The sequence below is a fragment of the Macaca mulatta genome, chromosome 9, assembly GCF_049350105.2.
Source record: "Macaca mulatta isolate MMU2019108-1 chromosome 9, T2T-MMU8v2.0, whole genome shotgun sequence".
NCBI lineage: Eukaryota > Metazoa > Chordata > Mammalia > Primates > Cercopithecidae > Macaca > Macaca mulatta.
The window spans coordinates 103,321,508-103,347,046 of record NC_133414.1 but is presented as its reverse complement, the minus strand read 5'-3'; the positions used below and the strand labels follow the sequence as shown (position 1 = coordinate 103,347,046).

Sequence of the window (25,539 nt, the reverse complement as noted above, 5' to 3'; positions counted from 1 at the left end):
AGTATCTTTAATTATTTTAAACATACTTCTATTTTAATCTTATAGATTGCTATATTTTCTCCAGACGGTGAAAATACTGCTTCTCCCTGTTTGTTGTGTCTGCCAATTCTCCCTCAAGGTAGATTGCTTCCTTGTGTAGTTAATAATTTCTTATTGTAAAGTTACCTTAGTGTTTCATTTTTTTGGAAGGTGATGGTGGTGACTCCTTTGTGCTCTGAATTGTCAAAGTATCACTGCAAAACTATTTTGAGTTTGCTTCTACTTCAGTCCTAGAGTCCACAAATCCTAGACCGATTTTTTTTTTTTTTTGGAGACACTCTGACACCTAGGCTGGAGTGCAGTAGCACAATCTCCCTCACTGCAGCCTCCATCTCCTGGGTCTAAATGATCTTCCCACCTCGGCCCCCAAGTAGCTGGGACTACAGGGGTGCACCACCACACCTAATTGTTTGTATTATTTTTTGTAGAGACAGGGTTTCACCATTTTGCCCAGGCTGGTCTTGAACTCCTGGGCTCAAGTGATCATCTGCCTAGGCCTCCCAAAGTGCTGAGATTACAGGCGTGAGCTACCGTGCCTGGCCCAATTTTTGTTTTTAAGTTTATTTTGTGTTTTATTTATTTATTTATTTTTGAGACAGGGTCTCACTGTGTTGTCCAGGCTAGAGTGCAATGGTGCAATCTAGGCTCACTGCCATCTCCACCTCCTGGGTTCAAGCGATTCTTGTGCGTCAGCCTCGTGAGTAGCTGAGATTACAGGCATGTGCCACCATGCCCAGCTAATTTTTGTATTTTTATTACAGACAGTGTCTCACCACATTGGCCAGGCGGTCTTGAACTCCTGGCCTCAAGTGATACACCTGCCTTGGCCTCCCAGAGTGCTGGGATTACAGGCATGAGCCACTGCTCCTGGCCTATTTTTATTTACTTTTTTTTTGAGAAAGAGTCTCGCTTTGTCACCCAGGCTGGAGTGCAGAGGCTCAATCTCAGCTCACTGCAACCTCCTCCTCTGGAGTTCAAGTGATTCTCCTGCCTGAGCCTCCTGAGTAGCTGGGATTACAGGCATGCCCCACCATACCCAGCTAATTTTTGTATTTTTTAGTAAAGATGGGGTCTCACCATGTTGCACAGGTGGTCTCAAACTCCTGGCCTTAAGTGATCCGCTCCCCACTTGGCCTCCCAAAATGCTGGGATTACAGATGTAAGCCATCATGCCATGCCTTAATTTCTTTTTTAGAGACAGGTTCTTGCTCTGTTGCTGAGGCTGGAGTGCAGTGGTGCCATCATAGCTCACTGGAGCCTTGATCTCTTGTGCTCAAGTGATCCTCCTGCCTTAGCCTCTCTAGTAGCTGGGACTGTAGGCATGGACTACTATACCTGGCTAATCCTAGATAATTTTTAATGTTAATTTATCACTTTGGTTTCCTGCAAGAGAAAGGTAATGAAAATTTGGACTCTATAACCTTATATTTGATTTCCCATGAGTTATATATTTTCCACCCAGGCTCCTGGTTAACTTCAAGATCTATTGACACTTTCCCAGGCTAGTGGATGGGATTGTTCCTAGTCCCATTTTCACAGATAGGATAGCTTTCCAAAATTCTCAGGTTTTTTTTTTTTTTTTTACCAGAGACATAGTTCCAATTCCCTCTTCATGTGAGATGCTTACACACATAGACTTTTAAAATTATCCCTCAATAAAAACAAACAAACAAAACTGATCTGTTATAGATATATAAGTCTTAATTCAACAATAATCTCCCATGGATCTCTACACAATTTCCACACCTTTTCTGTTACCATAATATTGAATTGGATCATACAGATAGAGTGTCTGTTTTCTTCCTAACATTGATCTCCATGATAAAACTCTCTTCCATTAACAGAGTTTTGGGAGATGCTGACTCAGTTGTAGTCAGCAATGGCAAGAGCAGTCAAATTCAAATTTTCAAATGCTAAGCAGTGAAGGAAGAACCCCCATATGGGGAGGAAATTTGGGACCTGAAAATTAGAGTCCCAAGAGAGTCTCCTTCTCTTTGCAAGTTACTATTGCTATCACCATGCTGACTTAGAGTGTGGCTATTATTCCCTGTGTGTCCCTGTGAGCCCCATGTGGATCCACTTTCTTCACTTAGAATGGGGAAGAACAAAGAAGTCAGGGACATAAAATAGAGCTAGAAATGAGGCTACTATAAGGAAATGTACTAATAAAATTTTTTTTTGTTTTTTTAGATGGAGTCTTGCTCTGTCACCCAGGCTGGAGTGCAGTGTCACGATCTCGGCTCACTGCAGGCTCCACCTCCCAGGTTCATGCCATTCTCCTGTCTCAGCCTCCTGAGTAGCTGGGAATACAGGCACATGCCACTGCCAAGTTGGCTAATTTTTTGTATTTTTAGTAGAGACGGGGTTTCACCTTGTTAACCAGGATGGTCTCCATCTCCTGACCTTGTGATCCGCCCGCCTCAGCTTCCCAAAGTGCTGGGATTACAGGCATGAGCCACCGCGCCCTGCCAAGAAGTTTTTACATACTTGCTATTGATAGGGCATAGGTTTGTCTATAAGTTTTCCAACTGCCAGTTTTAAGTAGAAAACACAATTGGTTAACATATTTCATCTATATTAGTCCCTTCTTGCACTTCCATAAAGAAGTACCTGGCCAGGAGTGGTGGCTCGCACCTGTAATCCCAGCATTTTGGGAGGTCGAGGCAGGTGGATTGCTTGAGTTCAGGAATTTGAGACCAGCGGGGATAACATGGTGAAACTCTATCTCTACAAAAGATACAAAAATTAACCTGTCATGGTGGTGGCACATACCTGTAGTCCTAGCTACTTGGGAGGCTGAAGCGGGAGGATCATCTGAGCCTAGGAAGCGGAGGTTGCGGTGGACCGAGATTATACCACTGTACTCCAGTCTGGGTGAGAGAGTGAGATCCTGTCAAAAAACAAAACAAAACAAAACAAAAAAACAGACCTAAGACTGGGTAATTTATAAAGAAAGGAGGTTGAATTGGCTTGTGGTTCTTCAGGCTCTGTAGAAAGCATAGAGGCTTCTGCTTCTGGGGAGGCCTCAGGAAACTTACAATCATGGCAGAAGGTGAAGGGAAAGCAGGCGCGTCTCACACGGCGGAGCAGGAGGAAAAGAGAGAGTGCGAGGTGCTACACATTTTTAAACAGCTAGATCTCATGGTAACTCACTCACTCACTGTCACAAGAACAGCACCGAAGGGGTGATATTAAACCATTCAGGAAGGATCTACCTCCATAATTCAGTCACCTGCCACCAGGTGACTAACATTGGGGATTATAATTCGACATGAGATTTGAGTGGGGACACAGAAACAAACCATGTCCGTGAATAAGATATAAAAACAAATTGGTTCCTCAACCGAAGTTTTGGGTGCTAATAAGTAAGGTGAACTAATATGAGGGGAAGGTGAAAGAAATACTTTGCTATATCACTTGGAGTGAAGAGTATTAGAACCCAGAGTTCTTGCTTGAGGAAGAATAAATACACACTAACCTGCCCTTCAAGGCGGGCAGGCCTTCACAGATACCTTGTTTGCTGGGTATAATATTCAGCTTTGGGACCAGAGCTTAAGGGAGACGATGAACTACCCTGGTGGTCTTTCCCATATTTCACTCAGCCTTCCTTCTAAATGAAAGTAGAATTTGAAGTTGCATCATGTTTTCCCAGCCTGGGTAGAGAATCCACATTTCCATCCAGGCCTGTTTGACGGTAAATTTCTCCTGGCACAGGCCCTTCCTTGTGTCTCCCAGATAATCTGTTTATCATGTCCATATTTAGTTTTCTAGTTTTTATTCTCCACTGATATTTGTTTCTGGGTCTCAGCCCTTTCAGGTTCCTATTACCCCTTTTGGTCACCCTACACATGTGGCTGAATGACCAACAACTAACTCTTTTCCTGAGTGGTACAACTTCATACTAGTTCTGTAAATCAAGGAGGTAGAATTGCCAAGGGGTGAATAATGTGCCCCTAGGAATTCTAGCCAGAGTCAGGTTTTCTCTAGCCACCGTCTGTGTACTGGGCACTCTCTTCACTCAGCTTTTAATTTTTTGTTTTATTTTTTAGGTTGGGGGTTCTTTGGGAGAGCACTCCCCTGATTGGTTTTAATTTCAGGTGCTGGAAAGAACTCTCAGACCTGAGAGTCATGAGATTTGGTTTAGAAGGAGCTATGTAACCCTGAGCAAGTAATTCACTTTCCCACCTCATTCTTTATATTCACATCTGAAAACAAAAGAGTTGAAATAGAATAGTAGATTTAAACGTTCTAAGATGCTATCTTCCAAAGAAATTTTAAAAGGCAACCCAATAGATGAAAAGAGAGTTGCTGTATTGAAAGTGGAGGTTTGGGTTGTGGTAGTGGTGGGTGCTAGCCCCTTCCCTTTACTCCCCATGGAAGTCACAGAGCACCCCTGTTGAACTGCTCCAACTTTAAAGAACAAAGTTGTGAAAAGAGAGATCTAGATCAAAGGCAAGAATTTTTTTTTTTTTCTGTAAAAGGCCATATAGTAAATATCTTTGATTTTGGGCAACATTTTGGGGCATAATGGGTATTTTTTTTTAACTGTAGTGATGGTTTCACAACATACATATTTAAAAATTACAAAATTTTACATTTTTTGAAAAATGATGGGTTCCTGCTATGTTGTCCAGGCTGGAGTACGGTGGCTATTCACTGGCATGATCACAGCCCACTACAGCCTCAAACTCCTGGGCTCAAGCAGTCCTCCTGCCTCAGCCTCCTGAATAGCTGGGACTACAGGCATGTGTGCCACCTTTTCTTGGCTAAATTTTACATTTTAAACATGTGTGGTTTGTTGTATGTCAGTTATACCCGTTAAAAAGATCATAGTATTTGCAGAAATATTAGACTTTCATAGATTTAAAAAAGGGAATAATTGGGATGTAAAAAAGGGAATAGAGGTACCTGTGGAAGGAGTCTCTATACTCTCAGTTATAGAATTTAATTTAGGCTGTAGTGATTTTCAGCAGGACACAGACCCTTGGAATGGAATATGTAGTGAATCTCGATTTTTTGTTGTTGTTGTTCAGCTTTCCTTCTTTTTTTCTTCTGTTAACAGCATCCTTACTCCTTTCAAGAATCTTTCTCTTTATGGTTACCCATCTGTGTGATTACAGTGAGACTGCCAGTCACATTGCCTTAGCAAAAGAGGTAATGGTGCCCTGTCCCCTTTCAATAGTTAGTGGTTCAACGAGTTGGTAAAAGACTCAGGCATTGAAAACCCATTCCTGCTGAGAGGCTGAGGTGGGCGGATCACTTGAAGTTAGGAGTTCAAGACCAGCCTGACCAACATGGCAAAACCCCATCTCTACTAAAAATACAAAAATTAGCTGGGCATGGTAATGCACACCTGTAATCCTAGCTACTCGAGAGGCTGAGGCAAGAGAATCACTTGATCCCGGGAGGCGGAGGTTGCAGTGAGCTGAGATCGCACCACTGCACTCCAGCCTAGGCAACAGAGGGAGACTCTGTCTTAATTCAAGATGTATCAGAGACTTAAATATTAAACCTAAAACCATAAAAGCTCTAGAAGAAAACGTAGGCAATACCATTCAGGACATAGGCATGGGCAAGGACTTCATGTCTAAAACACCAAAAGCAATGGCAACAAAAGCCAAAATTTACAAATGGGATCTAATTAAACTAAACAGCTTCTGCACAGCAAAAGAAACTACCATCAGAGTGAACAGACAACCTACAGAACGGGAGAAAATTTTTGCAATATACTCATCTGACAACGGACTAATATCCAGAACCTACAAAGAACTGAAAAAAATTTACAAGAAAAAAACAAACAACCCCATCAAAAAGTGGGCAAAGAATATGAACAGACACTTCTCAAAAGAAGACATTTATACAGCCAACAGACACATGAAAAAATGCTCATCATCACTAGCCATCAGAGAAATGCAAATCAAAACCACAATGAGATACCATCTCACACCAGTTAGAATGGCAATCATTAAAAAGTCAGGAAACAACAGGTGCTGGAGAGGATGTGGAGAAATAAGAACACTTTTACACTGTTGGTGGGAATGTAAACTAGTTCAACCATTGTGGAAGACAGTGTGGTGATTCCTCAAGGATCTAGAACTAGAAATACCATTTGACCCAGCCATCCCATTCCTGGGGATATACCAAAGGATTATAAATCATGCTGCTATAAAGACACATGCACACGTATGTTTACTGTGGCACTATTCACAATAGCAAAGACTTGGAACTAACCCAAATGTCCATCAATGACAGAATGGATTAAGAAAATGTGGCACATATACACTATGGAATATTATGCAGTCACAAAAAAGGATGAGTTCGTGTCTTTTGTAGGGACATGGATGCAGCTGGAAACCATCAGCAAACTATTGCAAGAACAGAAAACCAAATACCGCATGTTCTCACTCATAGGTAGGAATTGAACAATGAGATCACTTGGACACAGGAAGGGGAACATCACACACCAGGGCCTGTTGTGGGGTGGGGGAAGGGGGAAGGATAGCATTAGGAGATATACCTAATGTAAATGACGAGTTAATGGGTGCAGCACACCAACATGGCACATGTATACATATGTAACAAACCTGCACGTTGTGCACATGTATCCTAGAACATAAAGTATAATTAAAAAAAGGAAAAAAAAACCTCATCCTGGAAGACATATATATATATATATATGAATATATATATGAGTATATATACATATATATGAATATATATGAATATATATATGAGTATATATACATATATATGAATATATATATGAATATATATATGAGTATATATACATATATATGAATATATATATGAATATATATATGAGTATATATACATATATATGAATATATATATGAATATATATATGAGTATATATACATATATATGAATATATATATATGAATATATATACATGTATATGAATATGATTCAGGACATGGATAAAGATATACAGAGATCTAGAGGTTTACTGAAGACAAATGAGAGAAGACTTTTCTTGCCTTTGGGTTGAATATCTTGGTTTTAAAACCCAAGATATTGACTGTGGGTACGTATGCGGAAGAAACCTGAGGGTGTTAGGAAAGAACTTACACATTCACTTATCTCATTGTGTATACATTTTATTGCATCCTTAGTATGTGTCAGTTAATGGTCAAGATGTTGGGAACAGTGGCAAATAGGCAGAAAGAGGGGCATACTTGATGATGATTGAAAAGGAAGTCCAGTTGACATTGACTGGAATCTTAAATCTAGTCTCACCTGAGAACACATCCATTCTGCCTTCCACAGTTATGTAAGGCTATGTGATTTCCTCTTTGCTGAAGATAGCTTGAACTGTTTCTGTCCCTTGCATGTGAAAGAATATAACCAATATAGAAGTTGAACAAGTGTCTTGGCAAGAATATAAAATGGGTCTGTGTAATTTGAAATGATATATTCAATAAATGTGCATTATTTATAATGCAAAACACAAAAAGTGGAGCCAAAAGTTTTTGGCTAGTGAGGATACAGGATACACATAATGTAGAGTGAGAGGGTAATGTAAATTATTGAGGTTTTTTTCCTGAAATAATAGTAATAGGCATCATTTTTAAGGCACGTAGATATGCCAGATACTTCCCAGACATACATTTTTCAATCTTCAAAACTTTATTTCAAGGAAGATATTAATAGTTGGTTAAGATCTTGAGAGGGTCAAATAAATAGCACCCTGTTTCTTTACCTAAGTTCTAAATAACCTGAGAAATAAGACAGTGGAGAAGAGAGAAGCAAAATATCACTTTTATTACTGAAAAAGATTAAGTTAGATGACTTAGATTAGCACGAGAGCCAAATGCTCCTGCACTGAACTTAACCTAGTCACTTGAATGCCGTACCAGTGTGGACTTCCCATTGTGGGAGCTGTCAAGGGAAGACTGAAAACACAGAAAAATAGTTCACTCCCAAGTGGGTAATCTGAGCCAAGAACATTTATTTTTACCAAATTCACTAATCAGATAAGTCATTTCACCTCCCCTGCGATAGACAAATTACAGGGTGGAGAAAGGGTATAAGCACGTCCCTATTTGAACCCCTCCTACTAGAAAGGAAACTTCAAAAGTGGGGAACTCTTTCCTCAACATAGTTTGATTTTATACCTGATGAAAATGAAGCTCAGTTAACTGATTTGGCCAAGATCAGACATTTAATAAGTGGCAGAACCAGGAATCAAGGTCAAGTTGACAACCAAGTTCTTCCCTTTCAACCACACTTTGCCTCTTGTCAACTTCTAAATGTTTGTGTGTAGCCCAGCACTGCCTCTGCTAGGAATTTAGCCATCTTTCCTCATTAGTGCACAAAGATATACATAGAAACATATCTGCTATAGCACATTTTTAGTGGAAAAAAATCAAAGAAACCCAAATTTCCTTCAACAGGGAATCATGAAATAAATTACGACACGTATGAAGAGTAGAATGCTTTGTAGCATTTTTTTTTAAATGAGGACCAATTATCTGCATATCAAATGGGAACAAAATAAGATATACTTAGTGTAAAAAAGCATGTGACAGGACAGTGTGTAGACTGTGTTCCTGTTTGGGCACATTTCAAAAATATCTATTCATATATGCTTAGAACATTTCTGTAAAAATATTTTTTAAAACTTATGGTTACCTCTAGGTGTTCGAAGGACCAGTGATCAGGGCATATTGAGTTTTTACACTTCAAACATTGATCTAGTGTTTTTCTCCTCTTTTTCTTTTTTTGAGATATAATTAATATAGCATAAAACTTATGCCCTTACAGTACACAGTGTGGTTGGTCTTAGCATGTTTAGAGTGGTTGTGAAACTGTTACCACTCCCCTAATTCCAGAACGTTTTCATCATCAAAAAGAAACCCTCATACCTATTATCCATCACTCCCTGTTCCTTCATTTCCCCAATCCTGGCAACCACTGATCTACTTTTTAATATCTAAAGATTGCTATTCTGGACATTTCATATAAATTGAATCATACAATATCTGGCTTCTTTCACTTAGTATAATGTTTTCAAGATTCACTCATGTAGTATTATTACCTTTTTATGACTCAATGTATGTGTATAGCACATACATTGTAAATACATAAATAAATAAAAAAGTTTATTCTTTTTTATGACTCAATGTATGTGTATAGCACATTTTATTTATTCATTTATCAGTAGCTGGATATTTAGGTTGTCTCTACTCTTTGTCTGTTATAAAAATGCTGTTGTGAACATGCATTTACAAGTTTTTGTGTGGATATGCATTTTTAATTCTCTTGGGTATATACGGAAATGGAATTGCTGGGTCATTTAATAACTCTATGTTGAATTTTTGTTTTATTTATTTTTTCTTCTGATAAAAGGGATACATATGCAGAACGTGCAAGTTTGTAACATAAGTATACATGTGCCATGGCGGTTTGGCGCACCTATTGACTGTTCCTCTAAGTTCCCTCCCGTCATCCCACCCCCCACCCCCCACCCAGCAGGCCGTGGTGTATGTTTGTATGTTTTTATCCTCTCTGTCTCCCTGTGTTCTCATTGTTCAACTCCCACTTATGAGTGAGAACATGCGGTGTTCGGTTTTCTGTTCCTGTGTTGTTTTGCTGAGGATGGTGGCTTCCAGCTTCATCCATGTCCCTGCAAAGAACATGATCTCATTCCTTTTTGTGGCTGCATAGTATTCCATGGTGTATATGCACCACATTTTCTTTATCCAGTCTATCATTGATGGGCATTTGGGTTGGCTCCAAGTCTTTGCTATTGTAAATAGTGCTGCAGTAAACATATGTGTGCCTGTGTCTTTATAGTAGAATGATTTATATTCCTTTGGGTATATACCCAGTAACAGGATTTCTGGTTCTGGATCCTTGAGAAATCGCCATACTGTCTTCCACAATGGTTGAACTAATGTACATTCCCACCAATGGTGTAAAAGCATTCCTATTTCCCCACAGCCTTGCCAGCATCACTGCAACCTCTGCCTCCCAGGTTCAAGCAATTCTCCCACCTCAGCTCCTGAGTAGTTGGGACTACAGGCACATGCTAATATGCCTGGGTAATTTTTTGTATTTTCAGTAGAGATGGGGTTTCATCATGTTGGCCAGGCTGGTCTTGAACTCTTGACCTCAAGTGATCCACCTGCCTCAGCCTCCCCAAATGCTGGGATTACATGCGTGAGCTACTGCACCTGGCCTGTCCCTGTCTTTTAATAGTTTGATTATGATGTACCCACGTATTTGTGTCTCTTTGACTTTATCCAGTTTCATTGTGTTTAGCTTCTTGGATACATAGGTTAATATTTTAAATTAAATTTGGAAGGTTTTGGCCATTTTTCCTTCAAATATTTTTTCGGCCCCTTTCTTCTCACCTCTCCTTCTGAGACTTTCATTATACATATGTTGATATGGTTGATGATGTCCCATAGGTTTCTGAGGCTGTCTCTCTCCCTGACTCTGTCTTTTTACATCTTTTCTTTCTGTTCCTCAGACTGGGTCATCTCAATAGTCTTCTTTTCAAGTTTGCTGGATCATTCTTCTACAAGTTCAAATCTGTAATTAAGCCTCACTACTGACCTTTTCATTTTAATTATTGAACTTTTAAACTCCAAAATTTCTACATATTTCTTTTTAATAGTTTCTATCCCTTCATTGATAGTCTCTATTTAGTGAGACACCATTCTCATACTTTCATTCTTTGAAAGTATTTTAAATAGATAATTTATATTCTTCGCTTACTGATTCCAGTATCTGGGCTGGTTCAGCAATAGTTTACATTGAATGCTTTTTGCTTCTGTGTATGAGCCAAACTTGTTTCTTTGTATGTCTGGTGACTTTTTATTAAGAACCGGGCATTTAAAAAGTATAATGCTGTAACATTTGAAATAATATTTGTCCCTTCCCTAAGATTTGTAGTTTTTGTTTCTGCATGCTTGTTTAGTAACTTTCTTGAACTAATTTTGTAAAGTTTGTATTCTTTTAATTTTTGGCTAATAAATTCTTTCCTTGGCTAGCTTAGTGGTTAGCTAATGATTGAACAAAAATTATTTTGAATGCCTGGAACCAGTAAGTCTCTCAACCGTTGCTCACTGGGTCTGTGTGTGATTTGGAGAACACTGTTAAAAAGTAAGGCAGGCAGTTTTTAAACTCTGTCTTAGCCTTCACTTCCTGTTCTTCCTGTTTATGCAGAGCCTCAAGATTAATTAGTAGTGAGAGCTTAGGGTGAGGCCTTTTGAGTTCTTTCTTGGGCATACACACAGCACTGGGCATATGTACAACTTGACGTATGAACATAGCTTTCTGAATGCCCAGGAATATTTCAGAGCCTTTTAATCACTGCCTGCCCCTCCATGGAAATCTCATTCCCTACGTTTTCCTTTTAAGTTTTTCATTAGTTTCTAATTAGCCACAACTGTTTTTGCTATCCTAGACAACTGTGATGTTAAGCAATTGCCACTGATTGTTTTCAGCAAATACTCCCAGGGAAAAGGCTGTTTGAAATGAAAGAGTTCTGAGTCATGTCAAATAAAGATAAGCCCCACAATTTGCCATTTCTAGGTAGCTGCCATATGAGTCAAATGATAACAATTCTCTAAGAACGGTGTTTTGGGGCAACTTAAAACCCATTCTGCCACCTCCAGTGGTTGCTAGGCTGCTGGTTTTTACTGACTTTAGAGGACCCTTTTTAAGACTGCTATGGTGCTAAGCAGAAAGGGGAGGGAATAGGGCAAATCAAATCACCACAAATCTTGCTGTTCTTACTAAGATTCAGCCATTTATTTTAATGAACACTTCTTGGATTACTGTCAGTATTTGGTTAATTTCCAGAGTTTTGGAATTAGTGATTTTGACAACTTTTGCCAGTGTTCTTGTTGCTTTTATAGAGGAGCAAATTTTGGAGGTCCCTACTCCATCATTCCTGCCAACAGTGTCCTCTGTAGTATTTAATTGTTTTAAATCCATGATCGTGTATAGATTTTAAAATAAAACAAATAATACAGAAAATAAATGAGAAAAAACATAAAGCAAGTTCCAAAATTTGTTTAAGTTTTGGAACTTTGAGAACACAATTGCTCTTCCTGTATAACTTGGGGGTAGGAAACAAACTGTAATCTGTGGAGAGGTATGTGTAGACCCAAGTATACCACATGTAGGATTTTCAGGCAAAATACAGGATACCCAATTAAAATGGAATTTCAGATAAAAGCAAATAATATTCTAGTATATGTATGTCCCCAATATTTGATGGAATATACTTATACTAAAATTTTATTTGTTATTTATCTGTAATTCAAATTAATTGGGGCATTCTAGGTTTATGTTGTTGTTGTTGTTTGTTTGTCTTTGCTAAATCTTGCAACCCTATGCACAAACAATACAAGTTCTGGCACTGCAAGAAACAGGAAGGCCTTCCCCTCCGATGTGTGGGCCTCTGGGAAGGCTTGCAGAGCACTTCTCAGTTGTCAATGGAAGCCATGATGGAGGTAAAGAAGCTACTGATTGTACATTGGCCTGAGGGCAGATGAGTTTCCCTGCTGTGGGGGAGGAAAGGAACAATGTGAACGAGCTGTATTGTGACGCTCTGATTCTTCAGCCTTCATGCTCCCAGCATCCATTCACACCCCAAACAGAACTCCAGCCTCGGCATCTTTCCTGGGAAAGCCCCTTGCTAGGAAAACCATATTCTCCAAGATTCCAGAGATCCCCTCCTCTTTGCCTTTGTTTATCAAACTTCTGCAGTTTTCAGGTCTGCCCTCGGATTCTACATTTTTTTTGGCCCTTCTTTAACTTTTATTTTTAATTGGCACATAATTGTAAATATATATGGGGTACAGTGATATATTGATATATATCTACAATGTGTAATGATCAAAAATGGGTAATTAGGATATCTATCACTTCAAACATTTATTATTTCTTTGTGTTGGGAATATTGAAAATCTCTTCAAGCTATATAAAAATATACACTAAATTAATGTTAACTGTATTCATCCTACAGTGCTGTAGAACACTAGAATTTATTCCTGCTATCTAGCTGTAATTTTTTTTTTTTTTTTTTGAGATGGAGTCTCAAAAAATGCAGTGGCTCGATCTTGGCTCACTGCAACTTCTGCCTCCTGGGTTCAAGCGATTCTCCTGTGTCAGCCTCCTAAGTAGTTGGGATTACAGGTGCCTGCCACCACACCTGGCTAATTTTTGTATTTTTAGTAGAGATGGGGTTTTACCATGTTGGCCAGACTGGTCTTGAACTCCTGACCTCAGGTGACCCACCCGCCATGTATGGCCTCCCAATCTAGCTGTAATTTTTTAACCAACTTACTGCTATCCTTTCCTCCCCCTCCCCTTCCCAGCCTCTAAATGACCATAACTCCATTCTCTACTTCTATGATTTCAATTGTTTTTTAGCTCCCTCATATGACATGGACTCTCTATATTGTATTTTTGAAGAAGATCCCATGAATGTGGGTTATGAGCCCCAGCCAAAGCCCCACATTCATTCAGTGTTAGGAAAAGTATAATGTCAACTCAAAATAACTAGTTTTGATCTCATTTATGTAATATATACACATATCATATATTATATACACATACGTGTAATATATATGATCTCTATCTTGATCTGTATCTGTATCTATCTGTTTAAACTATTTTACAAGTATGTATTTCTTAAAATTTTTTAATTGAAGTTTTATTGAAGTATAACATATATGCAGAAATAATTAGTATAAAGCCCAATAAATTCTCATGAATGAATCTTGAATTATGAATGCAGCTTTAACCAAATTCAAGATGGAGCATCTAGACTGTTAAAGACTTTTTTCTCTCCTCTTTCCCAGGATCCTTACATGTGCGTGGAGACCTAGTTGCCTCTCTAGCCCCAGGATTTCTGTCATCTAAAGCACTAAAGTATTTTGTTGTGTACCGTTATGTATCAGCTGTCAAATGCTAGTTTGAATAATGATCTATCTTGATATGGATGTGCCCTGTGTCCTCAATTGTGTTGTGAGCTCCTTGATGTAGGAACCAAGTACATTCCTCTTTATACCCCAACTCCTTAGCATTGTGCTGCACAGTTCAATGAGTTTTGAATAATAATGGTATGACTGGCATTGATGCATAATATATAGAATTAGCTCCAGAGGTAGCCCTTGGATTGTTCAATCTTGATTTTAGTTGAGTCAAAGAGAGAATTCTTTCTAAGTTCCTTTTAGCCCTAGGATTGTTTTCTGTCTTAATAAACAGAATTTCATTCTGTTCCAGCACATGAGGCAATACCATAGGTTTGAGTTGACCATAAAATACTTCCTATATTGTTTACAATGCCAATTTCCCATCATCCCCTAACCTCACATGGAAGATTGTTTCTGATGAAGTAATGGGCAATTTCCAAACCCTTGAGGCTTATTTAGAAAGCCTGTATCCAGGGCACTAAAAGCTGCCAATCAGTTGAACCTCTGGATAATGATGAATCCAAATCTTGTTTGATTTTTAAAAAGGTATTATTGCCTTTCAAACTTAGCCAGAAAACCAATGCAGTGCAATTTAAAACGATTCCAATAGGCTTTCTCATCACAGCATCCCAGTTTCTTTGGAAGATAAATAGCCCTAATTAAAATGTGTTAAGAAATTTTTGTCTTGAGCTTCTCAAGAGGATTCCTCATTTTTGGTTTATTTTTCATAAAAATTTACTCAAAACTCTACTTTATTTATCATTAAATTCTTCATTTATAGCAATATGAAGACTAATAATTGGATTATCACCATGACCCATGGGCATTTTAATTTTTAATGGAGACCAGGGGTCTACCCCAATCTTGATTGTGCAAAATGTCTTCCCAACTTTGAATTGTGAAAGATGCTCAGGAATGAGCCATTTTCATTACAGCAATGCAGAGGCTCTTTTGCTGTTGTTCATAATCTGTTACATGCCCCCTAGGCAGGAGCAATTTTCTTTCACAGAGCTCCTTACCTGGATACACATTTCCAATTTTTCATTTGTTTGTTTGTTTTTGAGACTGAGTCTCGCTCTGTTGCCCAGGCTGGAGTGCAGTGGTGCAATCTCGGCTCAGCTGACTCCAACTTCTGCCTTCCGGATTTAAGTGATGAATGTCCCTCAGCTTCCCAGGGATATACATTTCTATCTGCTTTATTTTATAAATTGGGGAGGCCTTTGCTTATAGTAATAAGAAGATGGTTTTCTGAAGAGTTCTGTTTTTGGTTAAACCCCTCAATACCAGTTGAACCCAGAATGGCTTTTCTATAGAGAACATAAACACAAGTTGTATTTGTTTGAATCCTTTCAAGAGCAACAATACTTTCTTCATATTCTCACAACCTCAGGAGTCAAGATTCCTGAATCCAAGCACATCTCTGGTACTTACCAGCTGTGTGTCCTTCTGATAAATTGCTTAATCTCTTTTGTTTCCTCCTCTACAAAATGAGGATTATAATAGTACTGATTGCACAGAGGTGTAAAAAGGATTCAGTGAAAACAAAATTAGAGTGCTTAGCACACTCCACTCAGTAAAAGCTCAACAAATGTTAGCTATTGTTATTTCCACTGTGTTGGGCTTTTTATTCAAATCCATGGAGTTTTTAGAGCCAGAAATTCAAAGAAATTCCATAGTTACAGAGAACCACCATCAAATCTTTCAAACCTTTGCCCCAGAAATACTCATATTTCTATTAAGGCCTTGATGTTTTGCCAGCTAACTTACTGTTGTTTCCTATCACTGGTATCCCACAAATAATACCATTCCCTTCTCCATTTGTTGTAACCAAATATGGCAAAACCTCTCCAACAGAAAGCTAGGAACAGGGGGTGAAAGAGAACCAGAGCAAAATTAACTAAACACTCTTTGTCCCTTTTCCAAGTATTTCTGGCAACTTGAGGCTAGTGTTAATACTAGTTATACTGAGTGTTTTCAGACATCTGAGTAAATGCCTGTCTTCACACAGAGTTGACATTTTCATCTCAGTAGGATATATATATATATATATATATATTGCACTGCGACATTAGGGTGAGTTGTTGGTACTCTCCCAAGATAGCCTTTATGTTGAAAGAAGCTGTGGAGTTATTGCAAATGCCTCTTTTATATGCATAGATTTCAGGCAAGATACACCCTGGGGGTCGATAGAAATACTCTGAGTCAAGGGGCTGGGAAAAAGTCTTTGTATAACTACCGAAGTTAAATGCACCAACTGATATCATTAACAATAATGAATAAGCACCCTGGGAAAATTACCACAAAGATTACACAGATACGTGACAGGGCTTATGTCACATGACCCAACATGTTGTCAAGCCCTGGGGCAGCAATCCCAGTTGAAGAAACCAATGGGAACCTGTAGCTTTTATACATTCATGTTTCTCAGGCAATGGGCCATGTTGTCCACTTTTAGTATAATGAGATTCATTAACCCATTTGTCATTTCACATATATCTATCTTCTTGAAAATTCTTTGTAAAGGGATGGCCAAGACTAAATGTGGTGAATTTTCCTCCTGGAATCCTTTTCCAATAGATGCCTTGCTTTTCCTTTGCTAGTTAATAAAATTTTGAGAAAGCAATGGAGTTGCTGGCTGTGACCTGTGGAAACTTCTAGATTTATTTAGAAGGCAAGTCAAAGCACATAATAAGTGACATTATCTGTAATTGTGCAGTGAACATGTGCAACTGTATATGATGGCTCATAAGTTGCATGAGTGACTTACCTGTTAGTGGATTTGAGTAACTGAGTAGGTGTAACTCATTCTCTTTATCCTTATTTATTTGGGATCTGCCTTTCTGTGGGGACATTTTCCATGCTGTAAATTTTACAAGGGAGCCCCCATCTCTTCTGGAGGCCTACAGATTTCCAGTTCTGCTTGTGATTGAGCAGGTGGTTTTAATTCTGGGGTGCAATATTAGAAAGCCCTCTGTTGCCATATAGCTAATCCTCATTCTCTAACCAGATTGTTCCTTTAGGGCTTTTCTGTATTATTTCTGAGTCTCTTTTTTAACTGATTCTGAACTTGGGCAGAGAAAAAGAGAGCCATATTACTGACCCTTTAAATCCCCAACCTTTATCATTTATTGAGCAACTACTATGTGCCAGGCTCTCTGATCACATCATCTCATTTAATCTTCACTATGCCTGTGAGTTTTACATTGTTATCCCCATTTTGCAGAAGATTTGAGGCCAGGGACATTCAGTGAATGTCAATAAGGGGCGGAGCTGAGATTTAAGTGCACAGCCTTCTGATTTCAAAATTCATCATCTGTCTACTTTGCAGCAGTTTTCAAACAATTTCTACAAATAAAAGATTTCAAATCCAACATGAGAAACAGGAAACAGATAAGATGCTTTGGATTGTCATGTGGGTGGGCCTCAGAATTCCACTCATCTCATTACCCCACTCTTCCTTCTCTGTGGCAACCCTGAGTTGTGTTCCTATGGCTTTTCTAAGCATAGTTTTCAAGCCACTGCCTTTCTGGATTTCTAAGGGATCTTTGCAACAAGATCACTCAAGCAGGGGATTTCCAAGAATTGGCATAGAGTTCTCAGTTCTCAGTCCCAAGTAGAGCCAGAAGTATACCGAGAAGAAGTCACTCCCAATAACCAGATCCTTGCCTGTGTGTGCTTAGACCTGAGCTGCCCTGGTCCTGGCCTGCCAGGCTGTGAGGAAAGATGAGATATGATGCAGCTCAGCTCTTTGAACTATGCCCAAGGCCAGGCCAATCCTTCCCACATGTGGGGAGTGCTGAGGGCTGAACAGAAAAGAGCAGGGTCTGCAAGGAAGGAGACAGCCTCTAGAAGGCTCTTCATTACGCTGAAGGACAGCACACGTGGACTGGGCACGTTTCCAATGGAAAGGAGTACAAAGCAAGGAAGAACAAATGGTCACATGTACAATTATTTCCTTTTGTGGAAGTGAAAGGTCTAATTTACACATCCTGCAAACCCTACTGACTGTGGAAAGATTTGGCCATATGGAAAGGTTTCCTACTGTTGCCTTGGCTGGCGTATATTTGTAGTTTAGACTAATAGTCAGAGATTAGTCACGGGGATGTACAACATGAAGTCAGCCTTGCTTCCCTACATGGGGGCAGAGCTAGCTTCAGTCACAAGATGTTTCTGTGAATGTTTTTTCCCCTCATTTCCTCTCAGAGGAGAATAATTTCTGAGTCTTTCTAGTTACCAAGTCTTTGTTCAGTAACTAAGAAACATTACTTTGTAGAAGCCTCTAATAATTATCCTATGACGCTCATCTTAACAGGTGTTACATTGCTTGCGTTAATTAAGCAGAGATTGCTTTCATTCCAGAAACCTTTTATGATTTTAGTTTACATTCTGATGGATTCTACTTGTACAGGCTCTGAAGGTTTTTTTTTCTTTTTCTGAGACGGAGTCTCGCTCTTGTTGCCCAGGCTGGAGTTCAGTGGCGTGATCTTGGCTCACTGCAACCTCCACCTCCCAGGTTCAAGCAATTCTCCTGCCTCAGTCCCCCAAGTTGCTGGGATTACTGGCATGTGCCACTACGCCCAGCTAATTTTGTATTTTTAGTAGAGACAGGGTTTTGCCATGTTGGTCAGTCTGGTCATGAACTCCTGACCTCAGGTGCTCCACCCGCCTCGGCCTCCCAAAGTGCTGGGATTACAGGTGTGAGCCACCATGCCCAGCCTGTTTTCATTTATGGAGTAAGATACTCACTGATGAATGGTCATATGCTTGTGTGTCTTTGTATATGCTTGGTCTGAAAATTGACAAAGGGCTCAACAGCCCCATTCAAGAGTAGAGAAGAAAAATTCAGGGTTTTTCTACAGTGGTAATACCCAGAGGCAATTAGTCCAGTTATTATTAATGTGTAGTGAATTTCCCCATTATTTAGCAGCTTAAAACAATTGTATTTTGAGAGTGAGGTTTAGAAACAGTTTGGCAGTTCTCACTGTCTCTCATGTGGTTGCAGTCAGATATTGGCTGGGGCTACAGTCATCTGAAGGTTTGACTGAGCCAGATGTCCAAGGTGGCTCATGCACATGGCTGGTAGTTGACACTGGCGGTTTTTTTTTTTTTTTTTTGGTTTTTTAACTTTAATTTTTTGTAGAGATGGGGTCCTGTCTTGTTGACCAGGTCAGTCTTAAACTCTTGACCTCAAGTGATACCCATCATGGCAGCCTCCCAGAGTGTTGGTACCACAGCGTGAGCCACTGTGCCCGACACTGGCTACTGACTGGCTCAGCTGGGGCTGTTGACCAGAGGCCCACAAACACATGGCACATCCAGCACAGCAATCCCATGGTCCCAGGATAGTCCAAGTTCTTACATGGTGGCAGGGGTAGGCTCTCCTAGAATGAGCACCCCAAGAGAATCAGTTAGAAGCAGCATGGCCTTTGCTGACAGCCTCAGAAGTTATGCCACATCACTTCCATTGCATTCTACTGGTTACAACTGAGTCACAAGATAGGCCAGGAGTCGAGGGGAAAACGTATAGTTGACCAATCTCGATGAGAAGCATATCAAAGAATTTCACTTACTGTGTGCATTCTCCCAGATGACTGAGTCCAGAGATAAGACTTTTCTGCTTTGCTCATTTTCTAGCTAAAGAGTAGATCTTCCCTGTCTTTTATCCAGTTTTCATTTTTTATCTTTAAATTCTCAGTTAGAGAGAAGAAAAAATGCATCTCTGCTGTTTATTCATTGATTTGACAAATGTGTGTTATTTATAAATGGGTGTCCGCCTCCAACAAAGTCATGACGCAGCACAGCAAGACAGAGAGCCATGTGTTTTTTAGTAATTCCATGTCCGTGTGTGCAACTTGCAATAATAGTGGCTATATGAGTGCTAAGAACAATGTTACAGGAATTGGAAGGCAGCGGTTACTTCTGAGATTGGAGGAAGGAGAAAGGAAAGGCAGCTTTTAAGGAGTCTCATCGGTGTCCATCATTGCAGTGTTTTGGGGCTGGATCTCAAAGACACCTGGCTTAGAATCAGGTATTTGTAGTGGAGAAAGAAAAATGTAGTGGAGGAAGAAAAAGTGGAGGAAGAAAAGAAAAAAAGAGATTTGTTCTGGAATTTTTAACTTTCTGCCTTGTGCCTAGAGCTCTGCCTGGGAGAAAGTGGATATTAATAAACGCTATTTGACAAGCAAGACTCAAAGTCTAATGAAACTATAAACTATTTCAAAATTACAGAAATCTGGCTTCCCCATGTCTTTGTTGTTAGTAAACTGTGAATAACTTAATGTGACCAGCAAAATATTCCAAGCCAAGGCTGTCTGAGCTGCTCAGTGGCCATGTCTTTTTCATGTATTCATCTAGGCAGTAAGTAGTTATTGAGCACTGGCCGTGTGTCAGGAATGTACTAACCATTGGGATAAATTGGTGAACATGATATATTGCATCAACCTGGATTTTGGAACATGGTTCTGTTTTGTTCAACTATGCTGAACTTGTGTAAAGGGAATTGATTAACGTTCAACTCAAAACTAAATGGGAGTACTCCTTTCTGGAAGGGAAGTTGATATGGCTTAGATATCATCAAACCTACGCATGGTGAGAATCATACCATCAGAACGACATAGCGAAGCCCCAGATGCTGGTGTTAGTGCTAGTGTTTGTGCAGCATGTTGCCAGATTAGAATCTGAATAAGAGTGCAGAGATCAGAAGGATCAATGGTGAACCCTCCCTCATATTTCCTCCCAGTGTCATAGAGGAAAATCAATTGGCTATTAATGGAACACTGAAGACGAGCTTCTGCCTTAAAACAAACCAAACTTTAACTGGCACTGTCCCTAATGAACAGAACTTCATATTGTCTTTTCTAAAAGTTAAAAATCTCAATGAACAAAGACGTTCTCTCTTTCTCTCTCTCTCTCTCTTTTTTTTTTTTTTTTTTTTTTTTGGAGATGGAGTCTCACTCTGTCACCCAGGTTGGAGTGCAGTGGCGTGGTCTCGACTTACTGCAACTTCTGCCTCCCAGGTTCAAGTGATTCTCCTGCCTCAGCCTCCTAACTGGGATTACAAACATGTGCCACCACGCCCAGCTAATTTTTGTATTTTTAGTAGAGACAGGGTTTTGCCATGTTGGCTAGACCTCAGGTGATCCACCTTGGCCTCAGGTGACCTCAGGTGATCCACCTTGGCCTCCCAAAGTGCTAGGATTACAGGCATGAGCCACCATGCCCAGCCAGACAAACACATTTTCAATGCTATATTACCTTTAGTTCTTCTTATCAAAATGATATGATCCTCCCCCTGTGTAAGCAGTATATCCTGATCTATTTTCAGATTTATATTTTATATTGTTTGCTGTGATTCCTCTTGTTTTCAAAGTATGTGTTCAAATATCTTTTTTAAAGTGTGTTTACTTATGAGGAAAAGAGTCTCCCTTCCCTGTAGATCCTAAAACAATTTCTGGAAAGGTGGTGTAGGCAGAGGGAAACGGGGGTTTCCACATGTATACGACAGAGAAAATGTGAAACTGGGTGTGATAGTTCCTGACTTCAGCTGGTGGTCAACTCCTTCATTTCTAAATGTAGCTCTTAAGTATTTTACAACAGTAAAAGCCATATTTCAAAATTTCTGAGTCTGTAGGTTTTGGTCATTTTGTCACAAGTTGGACTTCAGGACTCTGATCATGTGCCTATGGACACTGTAGGGTTAGAGGTATTGGTAGGAAAATCAGGGATATTGGCACATGCTCGTTATTCCTTGAAGTTTTTGAGAAAGGGATAGTCTAAGAGGCAAGTTTAGGTGAAAAGTGACATGCCTGGATGCAGAAAGGGAAGACAGTCAAATTTTGCTAATACAGACTCTTCCTGCCCATAACCTAGAATCTAAATCGATTTAAAAGCCATAATTTGGAGATTTTCAAGCTTGCAAATCCCAGTTTTGTACAAAATTGATGTCCTTCTCCTACTTACCTCCCAAAAGGTAGAGAAAAAAGAAATTTCTCAGGAGGTATGACTGGTAGAATTGGGACAAAAGCAAATCTGATTCCCCATGCCTCCCCTTAGTATCTCTCACCACACATCCTTTGTAAGACAGGAGGCACCGTCTAGCTTAGGTGCATCCAGTAGGGCTGGGATCACAGGTGACATCACCCCTCCCCTGCTTCACACCCTCTTCCACCACGTGGCTTTTGTTACCAGTTGGCTCAAGGTGGAGGCCATTAAACTTTGTGCTTGAAGGTGGGAAGATCATAGAGACACGTGGCAAGGAGGAGCGATTGTGTCTCTCACAGGCCTCATACAGACAAGATGACTGGCCATTATCAGTGCCTGGACCTGACCAGAAGTGAATTTCAAACTGATAAAAGTCTGGAACCATTCAAGTCCTATTGTTCTGAGACCATAGAATCTGTATCTGCTGGAAGTGAGCTGTTAAATCCAGCAGCATCCAGGAGGGTATCTTCTTCAACCCTTACCCCAGAAATGGCCATGGAAGACAATGGGAAAGGGAGGCTCCAGTGGAGTGGAACCAGGGATGTCCACCAGGCTGACAGAGAAACTCACTCGATTCCTGGGTCATGGAACTAGTATTTGCTATTGATGTCCTTCAGGAAATAACATGTGCTATGGATCAGTGATGACAGTCACTTCTCTGAATGAAAGGTTTTATTGGATTTATCTTGTTTTTTTCTTGATGAGACTTTAGGTTCTTTTCACTGGAAGGACTATGTGCATTTTGTGGAAGTATGAGCATTTTTTGAACAATGTATGGAAGCTGGGAAGTCGAAGAGGTAGACTGTGGAGGATAATGGTTGGGTAGTTGTTAGTCCAATAATCTTTCTCCCTGTCTCCCTTGCCAGGAGAGCCATTGTTCTGTTTGAAAGTCACTCAGGCGAGGGGACTGTATTCCTCATTTTAGGGATAAACACTGTTGTTATATGCCAAGTATGCTAATCTCATTCCCTTTGCCAGTGGTTGATTTTTCCAATGGACCTGGATGTAATTCTGGCTGATAAGAAGTGGTAGGTTTCTAAGGATGGTTTCTTCAGAGAGAGAGAGAGAGGAGAGAGAGAGAGAGAGAGAGAGAGAGAGAGAGAGAGAGAGACAGTATATTTTGCTGTTGGAAGCTGTTATTTCTGGATATGATTCCTGGCATGGCCTCTGTCTAATTGGATCCAACCAGGCTCTCCTTAGGTCAGTCTGATAAAGAAAGAACTCAGGTTCTTGTCAATGTTAGCCCATACTTCTTGTGATGAAAAATAATAAATTTTCCTTATTTGTTAAGCCAGTTGAATTGGGATTCATGATTTGCATTCTAATTCTTACGGAGGATAAAGAAGCAAAACTACAGGCGTTGATGAAATTCATATTCAGAATCTGTATCTCAAGGCAAGTGAAGAAAGGTCTACTAGAACAGCCCTGTGAATAAATTACTGTTTGCTTGCTTGGTAAAAATTAGAATAGTATTGTTTTCCAAAAATTATGTAAAAATTGCGGTAAGGCATTATTTGTCTTTAGAGTCATTGAATGCTATTTGCTGAAATACACAATATGCAGTCTGATTAGGTTTTTTGAAAGGGTCACTTTTAAGGACAGCTGCAGCATGTTTTTCTTTCAGAAGCTCTGTTCCACGCAAGGGTAAGAGGTGGGTCATTTGTTGTTTTCCCCGCTCCATAAGGAGGAAGCAGCTCATGCCCTCACTTGAGCTGAGCAGCATAAGAGGAATCTCAATGAAGCCTCCAACTTAATAAGAGCAGTTTCTCTCTTCTGCAAAGTTCCAGGCAGCTTGTCTGATTTAGATATTTTAGGATCAATAGATCATCACGAGAACAAATAGCTACTTCTACTATGTTTCTATTACTGATTTCTAGCCTACTTTAAGAAAAATAACATTTAAATACAAAGCTGGGGATACTACTCAGCAATAAGGATAGACTACAGCCTCAGGCAACAACATGGATGCCTCTTACCAATGAGAAAGAAGCCAGACATGAAAGAGAACATCCTGTATGATTCCTTAAAGTTCAGAAACAGGCAAAATGTTTCATGATGTCAGAAGTCAGGAGCATGGCTACCTTGAGGTGAGGGGATGCTGACTGGGAGGTTGCTAGATATCTTCTGATTCTTTACTGTTTCTTTGTTTTGTTTTGAGACAGGGTCTTGCTCTGTTACCCAGGCTGGAGTGGAGTGGCATGACCAAGCCTCAACCTCCTGGGCTCAAGCGATCCTCCTGGCTAAGTCTCCTGAGTAGCTGGGACTACTGGCACACACCACCATGCCCTGCTATTTTTCATTTTTATTTTTAGTAGAGATGAGGTCCTGCTATGTTGTCCAGGCTGATCTTGAACTCCTGGGTGGGTTCAAGTGATCCTCCCGCCTTGGCCTCCCCAAATGCTGTGATTACAGGTGTAAGCCACCATGCCCAGCCTGTTCTGATTCTTAATCTGGGTGTTGGTTATACAGGTATGTGTATTTTGTGAAAAGTTATGATTGTGCGGTTTTTTTTAGTATGTATGTTATCATTCAATTAAAAGTTTGAAAAAAAAAAAAAAACTATAAAACTGACCCTTAAAGTGTATCTGGTAAAATTCATGTGTTTAAGAAAGACATGAGGTGACAGAAACCAAAATGTCAGAGCTATTGGTGGACTTCCCCCTTTGTACTCATTTTAATCACCCTAAAGCTGTTCAAACACCTCTTTCGGTTAGGGCTATGGTTACAGGTGACAGAACCAAATCCCAATTAGCTTCATCTCAAAGAGGAATTGATTTGAGTCACAAAAATCTAAAAGAAAATGTTGAAAAACCAAGTGTGGGAAAGAGTGGGGATGCAAATGGGCTTCAGGAATAACTATAGCCAAGTTACTGAGGTGCGCGAGGTGCCTCCCCTCATTCCTCCTGTGCTGTGTGTGCGTGGCCAGCTTCCTTCTCCTTCCTTGCAGACTGGATCACTCCATGTCAGCGGAAACATATCCACCAACTTCATCCTTGTCTGTTGTGATGGTTCACTTTAGATGTAAACTTGACTGGATTAAGGATTACCTAAAGAACAGGTAAATACATGATTATTTCTGAGTATGTCATGGAGGCTGTTTCCAGAGGAGATTGCCAAGTGAGTCAAGGGACTGAGAGGGGAAAATCTGCTCTCAGTGTGGGCAGGTACCATCCAATCAGCTGGGAACCCAAATAGAACAAAAAGGCGAGTTCCTCTCTCTCCGTCCTGGATGTGGGGTATATTTTCTTCTGTCCCCTCGACATCAGAACTCCAAGCTCCAACTTTTAGGCTCTAAAACTTACCACAGTCCTCCACCCCACCCCCAGTTCTCAGGCCTTCAGCCTTGGACTGAGAATTACACCACCTGCTTCCCTACTTCCAAGCCCTTTGAACTTAGACTGAGCCATGCTACCAGCATCCCAGGGTTTCCAGCTCGCAGACAACCTGTCTTAGCCAATTCCCATAATAAATTCCTTTTTATCTATCTGTCTATCTGTCTGTCTGTCTATCTATCTATCTATCTATCTATCTATCTATCTATTTAACAATCTTTCTCTCTTCTCTC

At 40.0% G+C, this 25,539-nt stretch overlaps 1 protein-coding gene across 4 annotated transcripts in view; it reads left to right on the top strand.

Annotated features, from left to right (window-relative positions):
• LOC144331172 (uncharacterized) overlaps positions 1-25,539 on the top strand; it is a 150,487-nt gene that overhangs the window by 72,639 nt on the left and 52,309 nt on the right. The window contains exon 3 of one of the 4 annotated variants that reach the window (XM_077946762.1): positions 24,922-25,032. The exons of the other annotated variants lie outside the window; for them this stretch is intronic. Within the exon in view, the coding sequence (XP_077802888.1) occupies positions 24,922-24,980 (59 nt within the window). The 3' untranslated portion in view covers positions 24,981-25,032. The remainder of the gene's footprint in view (positions 1-24,921; positions 25,033-25,539) is intronic. 4 annotated transcript variants of the gene reach the window in all.